The 14218-nt window shown below is 43.5% G+C and overlaps 2 protein-coding genes across 7 annotated transcripts; both read right to left on the bottom strand.

The window, feature by feature from the left end:
- Nucleotides 1-552: 552 nt before the first annotated feature.
- gpx8 (glutathione peroxidase 8 (putative)) lies at nt 553-4136 on the bottom strand. 2 transcript variants are annotated; one of them, XM_053504325.1, is made up of 3 exons: nt 3891-4136; nt 1307-1442; nt 553-1107 (listed from the first exon to the last, which is right to left on the bottom strand). In XM_053504325.1, exons 1-3 carry the CDS (start codon nt 4095-4097, stop codon nt 944-946), a joined length of 507 nt encoding a protein of 168 aa, XP_053360300.1. In that variant the 5' UTR covers nt 4098-4136; the 3' UTR covers nt 553-943. The 2 variants fall into 2 exon arrangements, with proteins under 2 accessions (XP_053360300.1, XP_053360299.1); XM_053504324.1 differs by having other exon boundaries at nt 1307-1568; nt 3891-4135.
- A 668-nt stretch (nt 4137-4804) lies between these two features.
- On the bottom strand, nt 4805-13067 carry anapc5 (anaphase promoting complex subunit 5). Of its 5 annotated transcripts, none has more exons than XM_053503246.1 (18): nt 12993-13067; nt 12648-12878; nt 11393-11472; nt 11082-11185; nt 10414-10642; nt 10273-10333; nt 10090-10191; nt 8687-8877; nt 8467-8548; nt 8271-8363; nt 7306-7487; nt 6665-6800; nt 6483-6557; nt 6018-6139; nt 5744-5851; nt 5497-5644; nt 5240-5402; nt 4805-5113 (listed from the first exon to the last, which is right to left on the bottom strand). In XM_053503246.1, the coding sequence occupies exons 2-18, from the start codon at nt 12849-12851 to the stop codon at nt 4902-4904; spliced, it is 2292 nt and encodes a 763-aa protein (XP_053359221.1). In that variant the 5' UTR covers nt 12852-12878; nt 12993-13067; the 3' UTR covers nt 4805-4901. The 5 variants fall into 5 exon arrangements, with proteins under 5 accessions (XP_053359221.1, XP_053359222.1, XP_053359220.1 ...); XM_053503247.1 differs by having other exon boundaries at nt 13041-13057; XM_053503245.1 differs by having other exon boundaries at nt 12648-13059.
- Between the last annotated feature and the right edge of the window lie 1151 nt (nt 13068-14218).

Raw genomic sequence — 14218 nt, forward strand, 5'->3', positions numbered from 1 at the left:
GTGTGTGTGTGTGTGCGCTGCTGAAGTACTCAAGTGTAGCTTATTGCTCCTCATTATTCTAAGTTGACCTCTGACTCCCCCTGCTGGACGAAGGTAGATGGTTTTACACTTACAAAGTAAGATTTAGACACAGGACGTAGAGTTTGTATGTTTCTTTCCGCGTCATGTGTGTGATGTTTGTGTGTGTGTGTGTGTGTGTGTGTGTGATTAGTGTACAGTAGGTTATACTGAATATTCATCTTATTTTTTATTTTTCATTCATGGATTTTTCTTGATTTCATAGAACTTCGAACGTCTCTGAAGGCAGTTCTGTATTTAAAGGTGTGTAATAGAAAGAGTTTTATTATTTTCATGTTGTGTGTTTCCTACAGCAGTGTTACTGAAGTGTGTGGAGAAGTGTTTATCTCTAACTAAGAGAGAGAGGGAGATGAGTCAGGTTGTGTGTCTGAGATAACACGTCATGATCTATATACACAAATACACACTGTTTATTCACTGACTTTCATTTTTTAAGTAAGCCACGCCCATTAGGACACTGCGCTGAGTGTTTTATGGTGTTTAAACTTTTATTTTAAACAAATATTTTACAACAATAACACATTTATTATTTTAAGTCTTTTAGTAATAAACTGAAATCTCTAAAGTGGTTGTGCGCTCAATAAGAGTCGAGATGAAACTGACAGATTAACATTAAATATGTGACATTAGGGATGTTTGGGATTGGCAGGTGGGTTCAGTCACCGTGAACGCCCTGAGACTTCACACTTCACTTGGAATAAATTCACCTTTCCAACATGTTCTCTTTCTCTCTCACACACACACTCACACACACACACTCTTCACCACCACAGGCAGAGTTCTCCGTTCTGTTCCAGCGCCACACTGAGGCGTCGTTCCTCTGAGAACCCTCAGAACTTTTCCACCTCAGCGCACAGAATTTCTCTCAGAGCTCATGTCTCTTCTTCAGTATGATTTCCCGTACGAGAGCCGTCGCTTCCCTCCTGATTTCCTCCATCGGCTCCTCGGGCTTCCAAACCCGCAGGACCTGACCCTCTGCACCCACCAGGAACTTCCAGAAGTTCCATTTTGGCATCTGTTGAACTGAATCTGTGTGTCAGGAGACAGAAGAGGACATTTCATAACCAATACATCAAGAGCAATGGACTGAACTGAAACGACACACTGGGAATAATTCAGCATGATTTATAACTCATTTACATATTTTACATTTGCATATTTAGGTGTGGCTCTTAATGGAATCAAAAGAATTCTTCAAAAATCTACACAGAAATCAGTTTAGTTTTACCTGTGAGGAATCTGAAGGCTGGCTCCGCCTCTGACCCCATGATCTTTATCAAGTTGAAGAACGGGAACGTGACTGCGTAGTTGGACCTGGCAAAGGCCTCTGCATCTCGACCTGTCCCCGGTTCTGTCTCTCCGTACTGTGCACACGGGAAAGCCAGGACGGTGAAATGAGTCGACCCGAGAGCCCGGTGCAGCTCCTGCAGCTCTCGGTAATTATGTTCAGACTGCTCACTGTGGCTCGCCACGTTTACAACCAGAGACACCTGAAACCACAGCACGCCATTATCCAGCACTGTGTCCTGCACTCTGATTGGTCACAAGGATGGTGATGATTAAATCTCTATAACTAGTGCAGGTCTTTTATTAATGTGCTCGCGCTGATATGCTGTGACGGCGCACTCACAGCACACACTCCACTTAATCAGATTATATATCCGGTACAATTATGGCATTTTTTTCTGTAAGGAGGTGTTTATAAAACATTTATGGAAGGAGTCTCCAGTGTGAGGACTTTGTAAGAGTCAGTGGGTTAAATGTAAGTTTAGGAAAGAATCCATTACATTCTCTCAGTGACAAAATAATATTTTCTTATGGAATTAAGATGGAGAAAACTAAGGCTGCTGAGAAAACATCTGTTTACAGCTGCTATAATGTAGGAAAACTATAAACTCGACCTCGTTACTTCATCCATCCACTCAATTACTGTTTATGTTCCTATAACCAATTCTCACCTGTCTCCCTGATTACCTGTCTAACGCTCACCTGTCTCCCCGATTACCTGTCTCATGCTAACTTGTCTCCCCGATTACCTGTCTCATGCTAACTTGTCTCCCTGATTACCTGTCTAACGCTAACCTGTCTCCCTGATTACCTGTCTAACGCTAACCTGTCTCCCTGATTACCTGTCTCATGCTAACTTGTCTCCCTGATTACCTGTCTAACACTAACCTGTCTCCCTGATTACCTGTCTCATGCTAACTTGTCCTCCTGATTACCTGTCTAACACTAACCTGTCTCCCTGATTACCTGTCTAACGCTAACTTGTCTCCCTGGTTACCTGTCTAACGCTAACCTGTCTAACGCTAACTTGTCTCCCTGATTACCTGTCTAACGCTAACCTGTCTCCCTGATTACCTGTCTAACGCTAACCTGTCTCCCTGATTACCTGTCTCATGCTAACTTGTCTCCCTGATTACCTGTCTAACACTAACCTGTCTCCCTGATTACCTGTCTAACGCTAACTTGTCTCCCTGGTTACCTGTCTAACGCTAACCTGTCTAACGCTAACCTGTCTCCCTGATTACCTGTCTAACGCCAACCTGTCTCCCTGATTACCTGTCTAACGCTAACCTGTCTAACGCTAACTTGTCTCCCTGATTACCTGTCTCATGCTAACCTGTCTCATGCTAACCTGTCTAACGCTAACCTGTCTCCCTGATTACCTGTCTCCCTGATTACCTGTCTAACGCTAACCTGTCTAACGCTAACTTGTCTCCCTGATTACCTGTCTAACGCTAACCTGTCTAACGCTAACCTGTCTCCCTGATTACCTGACCAATGCTAACCTGTCTCACCGCTCATCTGTCTCACTGTGGATATGTTCAGTGATTTATGTCTCACCCAACACACTGTTGACATGTGATTTATATTAAACTCCTGACTTGTGGACACTGAGAGCTGGTGACACTTCAGGGAGGAAATCAAACATGTCTTGTCATCTACCTCAGGGATCTGAGCTGCTACTGATAACTATTTCTTACAGTTCTAACCTATTCACCAAAACTTTCCCTTAAAGTCATATTTGACCAGAGAGTGTTTACACAGGAATAAATGTAAGTTTTGTCTTTTTATTGTTATTGGGACATCTTTTGATGAACGGTATTACGTTTCCCATCCGTATTCGGGAAAGAAAAATCACACCTGCCTTACTGCGATTGGTTTATAGCTCGCATGTGCTTGTTAGTAACCAATCAGAGAGCAGAACACGAGCCGCTACAGCGAATCACAACACGGGGGCGGGATTTGTCGGAATTCTCACAGAAACGCGGTGTTAATTTCACATTATGACTGAATAAATAAGTAAATAATGATATCGCATCACGAAAATTACTTCGACCAACATTTACAAACTAAAGTGGTCTTTAAACAGCGGAAAACTTGTTTTGCAGTCCTTGAACGAACAGAACTATTAACAGCCAGTTTGTTACGAACGAGTCTTTTTTTAAATGACTCCTGAAATTGATTCGCGAGAACCACGAATAAAAACGATGTTTTTTATTTAATTGTTCATTATTATACATATATTATTAGTTTGATAGAGAAGAGTAGTATCGAATATTAAATAATAAATGCATACAGAATAACTAACATTTGCTGGATTTGATTCATCGAGTCGGTTCAGTAAAGTGATTCAGCAGAGAGTTGACTTCGTGGCTCTGGGGTGCTGCGCGAGACTGCGCGTGCGTGCGCGTGCACGCGCAGGATCTTACAGGTTTTTATTCAGTATTAAAAGTTGATCAGACTGAGCCCTGATCCTAAACCCCGGGTGTACAGGGACACAGGGACACTGAGACACAGGGACTCACCTTCCCCCGATACTTCTCCAGTGAGACTCCTCTCCCCTTCGTGTCCTTCACCTGGAAGGAGTAAAAGTCTGCGTGTGAGCGGCTCCTGGAGATCTGTGCGTGCAGGAGGAACAGCGAGCTGATGCACAGGGACACGGTGAGGACCAGGGACACCAGCCGGGGTCTGGAGCTGGATGATTTGGACGGATATCCTCCCAGAGCCTCCATGTTGGAGGAGTGAAGCTGAAGATGGAGGGATGAGGGGTGGAGGAGTGCAGAGGGGAGGAGAAGGAGGGGGACACCAGGGCTCGGGTTACAGCAGGGAGGAAAACAGCAAATCTACAGCCACGTGGAGACACTCAGACTAGGAGACACACTCAGATTACGAGTTACTTTGATTAGGAGACACACTCCAAGCTGGACACACTCAAATTAAAAGACACACTGCGGTATGTGGGAGGCATACCGAGCGGGACAGCACGAGTGGGAGACACTCTGGGCAGGACAAACTCAGACTGGGAGACACTCCAAGCGGGACACACTGAGCAGGACACACACTAAGAGCGGGACACACTCAGATTAGGGGAGACACTCCAAGCGGGGCACACTGTCTGCGGGTGAAACACACTCCGAGGTGTGGCACACTGCGTGCAGGAGGGACAGACTCCAAGCAGCTGGACACAGCTTATATATAAACCACTGATTTTTTTTTTTTAACCAAAAAGACATTTATATTACATCATAAATAAATTATATTATATTTACAAGCCATCAATTCTTTCATAGACACTTTTCTAATTTAGTTTTTAAACTAATCATTTAGTGTATTTAAAAAATACTGTATTTTAGATTTTTTTTCTCACTATGTTGTTTTGAGTAAATAGACGCTTTTTCATAAATACAAAAAGAAATGTAATTAAATGTTTTCTATTCAATGACACGACTAACACTTTTATTAACAAAACATTTATTACTACAGATTTGTGCTGCATGTGTCTCAGAGTGGTTGAGGTGTGTGAGTGTGTGTGCGTGTTAGAGGTGGTGAGTGGGCGTGGCCGGGGCGTGCAGCAGCTCCTGGTTCAGCATGCGGAACATTAGCGCGCTCCTGTTGCGCGCGGCCAAGTTCCCCAGCGCGTGGTGCAGACGAGCCTGCAGATAATGAACGTCACGCAGACGCGCCTTACAGTCCAGCTGAGAGAAATAAAACCCGGCCTCATCCAGAGTGTGTACCGCTGACTCTACAGCTACACACACACACACACACACACGATCATTTATAACATCCATCCCTAAGGTGTCACTCAGCCAGAAAAACATGGCTGTCAGTTTAATATCATTATTAATAGTTAAACACACACACACACACTCACCGGTGAGTCTGTGTTCCTCCGAGGCAGACGCGCTCAGAGCCACCTGACACCGAGCCATCAGAAGCAGCGCTTTAGCTTTATCCATCAGCGCTCCGTGGGCTAACACACACTCCAACACACCACACACCAGCGACAGGGCCTGCTCCGGGATCCCCAGCATCAACTACACACACAGACACACATTTAAATGACATCATATAAGAATGACTGTGAGGAAGCAATTTAAAACTTAATGGTGTGTGTGTGTACATATATACCTGTGTGTAAGCGAGGTGCAGTACAGTTTTACACTCGAGTCTCTGCAGGTTGTGTTGGCGTGTGAGAGCTAAAGCCTTGAGCAGGAGCGGGAGAGCGGCGGAAAACCCACACGAGTCCCAGTGCAGCTCTGCTGTGGCTAACATCACCCTGTAACACACAGAGACACACACACACACACACACATTTATATCACATTTACATATACACATCAGACATTTAGCAATGAATGAACAAACACACACACACCTGATGATCATCTCTGTGTTTTTGTTCTTCTCACACAGCTGCTGTAGACGCTGCAGGACTTTGGAAGCTTCTGATGTGCGATTTAAAGCCCTTAACAGCTGGGCCTCCCTGTCCACACACACACACACACACACACACACACACACACACACACAGTGATTAGTTGTTGAGGTTTGTTTTTAATCATATGACTTTTGTGATCGTCTAGGAATAAACACACACTCACACACACACACACACACACACACACACACACACACACACACACGTGTACCTGTAGAGCCCCTCGGTGCTGTTCAGAGCGGTAATGGCGGTGACATGAGGCTCAGCCGTGTGATATTTCCCATCATTCATTGCTTTCTCAAACTGGATGTTGAGATCACACAGCATCCACACCTGCAACCACACAGGACTAGGTCATGTGGGCGGAGCTAGCAGGCTTAATGCAAATGAAATGCTCAGGCTGCATTTGTCCCTCCTACTCAAACAGTCCCCACCCCCAGTAAGACACTGACCAATCAGGGCTCTGGTTAGCAGAAAGGCATGAAGCTAACGTATGTTAGTTTTAGCTAGCTAGCTCAGTTAGCATGATCAATAACCGTATTAGAGTTAAATGATTAGCTTGAGTATGCATAGTGTTAGAGAGCCAGCACAGACGTTTATGTTCAGTGATAGGCGTGTGTGTGTGTGTGTGTGTGTGTGTGTGTGTGTGTGTGCGTGTACGTGATGTGGCGCTCACCTTAGCGTGCTGAGTGTGTGAAGGAAACTGCTGCTTCAGGTGTTTGATGATTTCACTTGCGGCGGCGTACAGACCCTGCGCATACGCGTCACACACACACGCACACAGGGCACACAAGGTTAAAATACAACACTGTGTCAGAGTTTATAGCTGTGGTGAAAGGTCAGAGGTGAGAGGTGAACCTGGTCGGCGTGGAGCTGTGCGAGGTGACACAGCGCGATGGTGAACGGCTCCGTGGTGTTCTGCTGAACACCGAAATTCACCGGCTCCAAACTGTTCATGTTCAACAGGAGCTGAGACTGCTGCACTGACATCGTACTGACACACACACACACACACAAGGTGTCTGTTAGAAACAACGGAAAAGTCAAACTAAATATTACACACTGCACACTAAAGGGAAATGATTCTAAGCTGTCTGTCTCTCACCACTTCATCACCCTGCACCACAGGGAGGCGCTCTGACCTGTCTCACTGATCTCTAACTTATTTTTTGTAAGCCTGCTCTAAAATTAATGTCTCACTGCACTATAACCTGTCTCACTGCACTCCAAGCTGTCTCACGGCGCTCGACCCGTCTCACCCTTTTGCCACACGGCGCTCGACCCGTCTCACCCTTCTGCCACACGGCGCTCCGACCCGTCTCACCCTTCTGTCTCACTGCGCTCTGACCCATCTCACCTTTCTGTCTCACTGCGCTCCGACCCGTCTCACCCTTCTGTCTCACTGTGCTCTGACCCGTCTCACCCTTCTGTCTCACTGTGTTTTGACTTGTCTTACCCTTCTGTCTCACTGCGCTCTGACCTGTCGCTTTCTTTCTCACCTTTTGCCGTACATGCTCCACAGGGAGGCGCTCTGAGCCAGACTAATCTCGATCAGTTCGTTCAGACTGTGTTTCCACAGCAGCACGGCCGTCTGACGCTGAGCATCCAGCAGCTGAGGAGCCGAGAAACCCTGTAGCGCTCCCCGCTGGACAAGAGACTGTACACCCAGACACGCTAAATACTTCACATACACACACATACACAGAGAGAGAGAAAGAGACAAAATCAGCAATCGTGGTGTTGTTAACAGTATTACACTGTGGTCTAACAACAATAAGAATACAGGTAGTCTCTGACTTACAAATGAGTTCCGGTAACGGAGTACGTTCGTAAGTCCGATTTGTTCTTAAGTCCAACAACGTGAGTTTTATACTTCTTTGACACAAGTATACAATGTAAAGTATACCAATTCACTTGACTAAATCTGTCCCTTCTAAACTGTAAACACGCCAAAGGAGTAATTAACCTCACACCTCAAATGTAACAGTATTGTCTCTGAGCCTTTAACTCGTGAGGGGAATCTCAGACACCATTTTGGCTTAGTATTGTCCACTGTATTGGACTGTAAACTCTTTTTTTGTTGAGGATTTTTCCAACATTTAAAAATTATTCACCATAAGGACAGCTTTACAGGACAGACATTTTCCATCATTGTGCTCCCGGACTAATTTTATTAAAACCGGTGATGCAATGACATGATGTCATTTCTCCCACACACACACACAATATACAAAAATTTAGACATTTTATACATTCACTTACACACTGAAAATATTGTATATAATTGTAAATATTGGTATCTGGTGCACTGCAGGGTCTATTTTTCGTTCAATGCATGTGAGCTACTTTCACGATTGAACCAGAAGTAGAACCACCGTCCGTTTATGTCTGTGGAAATCCGTAACTCGAATGTCCATAAGTTGGGGACTACCTGTATTATTATTGATAATAGTAACAAACTGACTGTTAAGCAGAAATAAGCGGCCATTTTAACAGAGTCTTCAGTCAGAACTGCACTGTCACATCCCTTCATCTGCTCCAGTGTGTACAGCCAGCTCTAGAGAGAGAGATAAAGAGCGCAAACACAAAGAATTTAGAGCAAGGAGTCTTTTAAAACCAAGTAAAAGAGAAGGAGAAGGTCCGATTTTGTTTATATGTACCAGGCAGTGCTGTAAGCAGACATGGTCGTTTGCTTCCTGAGCGATTCTGATGGCCTCCTGTAGTGCAAGATCCGCCTGCTGACTGTAACATACACATACACAGAACCTCAGGGGTGTGTGATTCAGAGTTGTGTTCTACCCCGGGGGCGTGTCTGTGGTGTTAGAATAAAACGTATTATGTGGTTCTCTGCACGTGTGTGTCTGGGTGGCTTTTGCTCACTAGTGATTAAAGCGGCAGTGCAGGGTTGCCAGGTTGAGAACGGCGTAGCGAAGGCTGCGTCCAAATCCCTCGTCCCCGTTACTCTTCCCCTCGGCACCGGACAGGACAAGGCGATCAAAGTAGTGCAGCAAACTGTGTGTGGAGGTGAAGACATCCTGAACACGCATACTGTTCAGGTAACTCACATAGTGCTAGAGAGAGAGAGAGAGAGAGAGTTTCAAAGAAGGAAGTGTGCTGCTTGAAAGCCTGTATGAAGTCTAATTAAACTTATTCTTCAACATGAGAAACAAACAACACAACTGGTCATGTGCTTGTCATGAAACAATTAGGCAACAGAGTTTGAGTATAAGATGGCTAATGATTTAATTTGTTAAAAAACAGTGCTGTTGAGTTTTTTTTTTAAGAAAGTAATCACACAGTGATGAAGGAAGGAGAACTTTACCTTAGATAGTAATAAAACAAAGCAAGAGACTCAGAACATCAACATTTACTCAAAAATATTGATAAAACAGCAGCAAGACTTAAAACATCCACAGTATCTGGGAAATGTCAATAATCTAGCACAAAAAGCCCAAAGCACAGACATTTATCTGAAACATGTCAATAAACTAGCACAAAAACAAGCAGAACATCAATTCCTCAGGAATGTCAATAAATTAGTATAAAAAGTCTCATTTACCACAAAAATTGGGATAAAACAGGAGCAAGACTCAGAACATGAACGTTATTTGAGAAATGTCAGTGAACTAGCACAACACAAAACACATTTATGACTCAAAACTTAAACATTTACCTTAAACATGTCAAAAAACGAGCACAACATCTTTTAAGTGTCTATAATTTAGCATGAAAAGTCTCAGAACATCAAGATTTACCACAAAAAAAATTAGAAATGTCAATGAACTAGCACAACATAAAACACATGTCACAAAACATCAACTTTTACCTTAAACATGTCCATAAACTAGCACAAAAACAATCAAACGTTTACCTCAGTAGTGTCCATATATACGCATGAAAAGACTCAAAACAACATTTACCTCAGAAGTGTCAAGAAATAAGCACAAAAAGACTCAAAACCTCAACATTTACCTCATAAATGTTGATAAAACACCTGTAAGCCTTAGAACATGAACATTATTAGAGAAATGCCAATAAACTAGCATGAAACGACACATAGCATCAACATTTACCTTAAACTAGTACAAAAGCACTCAGAACATCAACATTTACCTCAGCTAAAACATCAAAAAGCATTTAAACGTCAACATTTACCTCAGAAACTTCAATACATTTGCGCAATTAGACTCTTCTAATGACTTCTGATAAAGGCCCTGATACACAAGTGTGTTGATGATGATGATGATGATGATGAAAATCAATCAATCAATCACTGAACTCACCGCTTCAGCAAAGTCGGGGTTAAACTTTAGGATGTTGTTGAGCTCATCCTGAAGTTTATCTGGACTCATGGCTTTGTTCTCATCGTTCTTCAACAGGTATGCCTACACACACACACACACACACACTTCTGTTTATTATAATTAACACAAAGACTTTTCTGTGTGTGTTTTTGGATGGCTTACCTGTCGAGCTAGGAAATACTCTGCCTGCTTCTGTGACAGAGGACCACGACTCTCATCACACCTACACACACACACACACACACATTAACACAACAGATCCAATTCCTGTACATTAGAAAACTTTTCTACACACACACTCACAGGTGTTCTGACTGGTGCAGAGAGCGCGTGTCCCGCTCGCTTCTCTCTGTGATGTCGGCGAGCGTGTCCTCGTTAGCGCTCAGCTCCATGTCCTCGTTAGTGAGAGTGGAGGGGTCGTGTCGGGGTCGTTGCCCGCGGCGGCAGTACTGTTGCAGGGCCTTGTATAGTTTATACACCTGACTGAAGGACAGCTTATTATACGCCAGCAACATCTGACGCATAAACAACCCTATACACACACGCAAACAATTTGAATATTTTAATCTCATACATTAAATATTTTAATATTTTTTTTACACATCACTAGAGAAATCCCGTCCTAAATTTACACATGAACTTTTCTGTAAATCTGCAAATAATTTTAGGATTTGATTTAATTTATTTATTGATTGACTGATTAATGACGAAATTAAGAACAGAGAACCTACTGGACTTACTAGGGCCCAAACTAAATTTAAAGCATTTATCAGTTTGTAGATTTACATCAAAAGAATGTTTCAGTTACTGTGTGACATTTTACTACATTTACTTTATTGTTTGTAATTTTGTTTTTATTTTCATTTCATGTCATAAGCACAAACAGTGATTCTCTGTGTGTTCTGACTTATTTATTTCTATTTTTAACACCCAGTCTACACACACACACACACACACACACACACACTAACCTACAACACTGGTCTTAAAAGCCTCTGAGTTGGTGAAGGCGCTCGGTAATTCAGCAAAGAAGTGCTCCATGTCCTGCAGCTCTCTGTCTGCCATTGTATACAACCTGACACACACACACACACACACACACACACACACACCATGCTGAGGAGAGAGTCTCACTGGAAATGACTGTTTACTTTTATTTTACGTTAATCATCAAATTTGGAAAAAAATTACTTAAATATTAGCAACACAAAAAAAAATACACAGTGTCAGGTGAGACAGGTGTGTGTGTGTGTGTGTGTGTGTGTGTGTGTAAGGGTCTTACCTGAGTTTGACTGTGTTGGCGAGGAGAGGACAGCACTCCTCCACGGAGCTCAGGAACTGGTCAAACGTCACATCCGGGCCCTGCAACACACACACACACACACACACACACACACACACAAAGACATCAAACAACAAAAATAGACACTGGAAATAGTGTATCAGAAGTGTGTGTGTGTGTTACCTGCTGTAAGGGCAGTATGAGCTCTGTGTGTGTGTGTGTGTGTGTGTGTGTGTGTGGTACCTGCTGTAAGGGCAGTATGAGTTGGTTGTGTGTGTGTGTGTGTGTGTGTGTGTGTGTGTGTGTGTGTGTGTGTGTGTGTGTGTGTGTGGTACCTGCTGTAAGGGCAGTATGAGTTGGTTGTGTGTGTGTGTGTGTGTGTGTGTGTGTGTGTGTGGTACCTGCTGTAAGGGCAGTATGAGTTGGTTGTGTGTGTGTGTGTGTGTGTGTGTGTGTGTGTGTGTGTGTGTGTGTGTGTGTGTGTGTGTTACCTGCTGTAAGGGCAGTATGAGTTGGTTGTGTGTGTGTGTGTGTGTGTGTGAGTGTGTGTGTGTGTGTGGTACCTGCTGTAAGGGCAGTATGAGTTGGTTGTGTGTGTGTGAGTGTGTGTGTGTGTGTGTGTGTGTGTGGTACCTGCTGTAAGGGCAGTATGAGTTGGTTGTGTGTGTGTGCGTGTGTGTGTGAGTGTGTGTGTGTGTGGTACCTGCTGTAAGGGCAGTATGAGTTGTGTGTGTGTGTGTGTGTGTGTGTGTGTGTGTGTGTGTGTGTGTGTGTGTGTGTGGTACCTGCTGTAAGGGCAGTATGAGTTGGTTGTGTGTGTGTGTGTGTGTGTGTGTGTGTTACCTGCTGTAAGGGCAGTATGAGTTGTGTGTGTGTGTGTGTGTGTGTGTGTGTGTGTGTGTGTGTGTGTGTGTGTGTGTGTTACCTGCTGTAAGGGCAGTATGAGTTGTGTGTGTGTGTGTGTGTGTGTGTGTGTGTGTGTGTGTGTTACCTGCTGTAAGGGCAGTATGAGTTGGTTGTGTGTGTGTGTGTGTGTGTGTGTGTGTGTGTGTGTGTGTGTGTGGTACCTGCTGTAAGGGCAGTATGAGTTGGTTGTGTGTGTGTGTGTGTGTGTGTGTGTGTGTGGTACCTGCTGTAAGGGCAGTATGAGTTGGTTGTGTGTGTGTGTGTGTGTGTGTGTGTGTGTGTGGTACCTGCTGTAAGGGCAGTATGAGTTGGTTGTGTGTGTGTGTGTGTGTGTGTGTGTGTGTGGTACCTGCTGTAAGGGCAGTATGAGTTGGTTCAGCCTCCTCCTGTCCAGCAGCTCCGTGTGTTTACTGGCTGAACTCATCTCATACAGCAGCGCTAACACTGAGATCTTGTACGGAGTCACCCAGTCCTTAATGCCGAATATGTTGACCTGCACCACGCCGTTCACCATCATCGGGTTAAAGTACAGACTCTCGTGGACACTCGCCATGACGCCTTATAACGCCTCTGTGTCCCCCTGTGTACAGTAACACACACACACACACTGTACCTCACACACCGGCTAACTCAGCACGCATTAACTTCATCATACTCTACTGTGTGTGTGTGTGTGTTTATAACGCATTATAACCTCTACATCATCTGTAAACTCCCATCCACACCAGCGCTAAACACACACATTCAAAACTCCCCCCCAGTTCCGGCGAGTGGATGACGTCATACAGCGCGACGCCGAGCGCAGCCAATCAATGCACGCCTATGGACATGACGTCACGTCAAAGCCGGAAATCATTTTCATGTGACGCGGCAACTATCAAAAAAAGGGGCAAATTTGTGAACGTGTATAGTGACATGATGAATAGTACGTAATGTTTATTGACTACATCTGTAATCCTTTATTTTATATTTAGACTGTTTTATTATTAATAATTAAATATATATAATATATATATATTCTTCCTATATTATTTTTGTAATCATAAAGTCGTCCAATATTACACTTTAAAACTTCATATTAGTATACATATAATACTTTAATGGAAACTGGTGGCTCAGTGGTAGGTTTCTCACCTGACATACTGGAGGCCCGGACTCGAGTCCCAGCCAGTGCTGGTGGAAAACATGTGCCAAGGTGTTGTGCGACCCCTCGACAGGAGCAGCCGAAAGACTGACAACATAATACTATTTTATCAGGCAGTCTGCAGAGAAACTTGTCCTTGGGCACCAGTGGACATTTCAGCATGACAACGACCCAAAAGACACCGAAAGTGGTAAAGAAATGGTTAGCAGACAAAAACATTAACCCAGCCTTAAGTCCTGACTTAAATCCAATCGAGAATCTGTGGAGGGAGATAAAGATCAGGGTGATGGCAAGGAGACCTTGAAACCTGAAAGAGTTGGAGCTCATCGCTAAAGATGAATGGGCAAAGGAACCAGTGGAGACGTGCACAAAGCTGGTCAGCAATTATAGGAAGCGTTTGATTGCTGTAATAGCCAACAAAGGCTTTTCTATTGATTATTGAGAAGGGTATGAATAATTTTGGACCTGACACTTTTTGTTCAAATGTAAATAAAAGATGAGTAATAATTTTTTCCACAATGATGCCTCTACATCTTATTATCTTCTGGGAGACGCCGGTGTCATTTCTTATCAAGAAATATCTTACTGGTTAAATAAAAGTAACTTTAAGTCAGAATTTGCCAGGGGTGTGAATAATTTCGAGCTTGACTGTAAAAAGAAATGTTACATTTATAAAAATCAAATAAATATATATTTATAATGATATATTAGTGATTATTTGTTAATTTTTACATTACTAGTTATTACTTATTATTAAATTGTTAGTTATTAGTTTA

Source organism: Clarias gariepinus, chromosome 9 (genome assembly GCF_024256425.1).
Source record: "Clarias gariepinus isolate MV-2021 ecotype Netherlands chromosome 9, CGAR_prim_01v2, whole genome shotgun sequence".
NCBI classification, from domain to species: Eukaryota; Metazoa; Chordata; class Actinopteri; order Siluriformes; family Clariidae; genus Clarias; species Clarias gariepinus.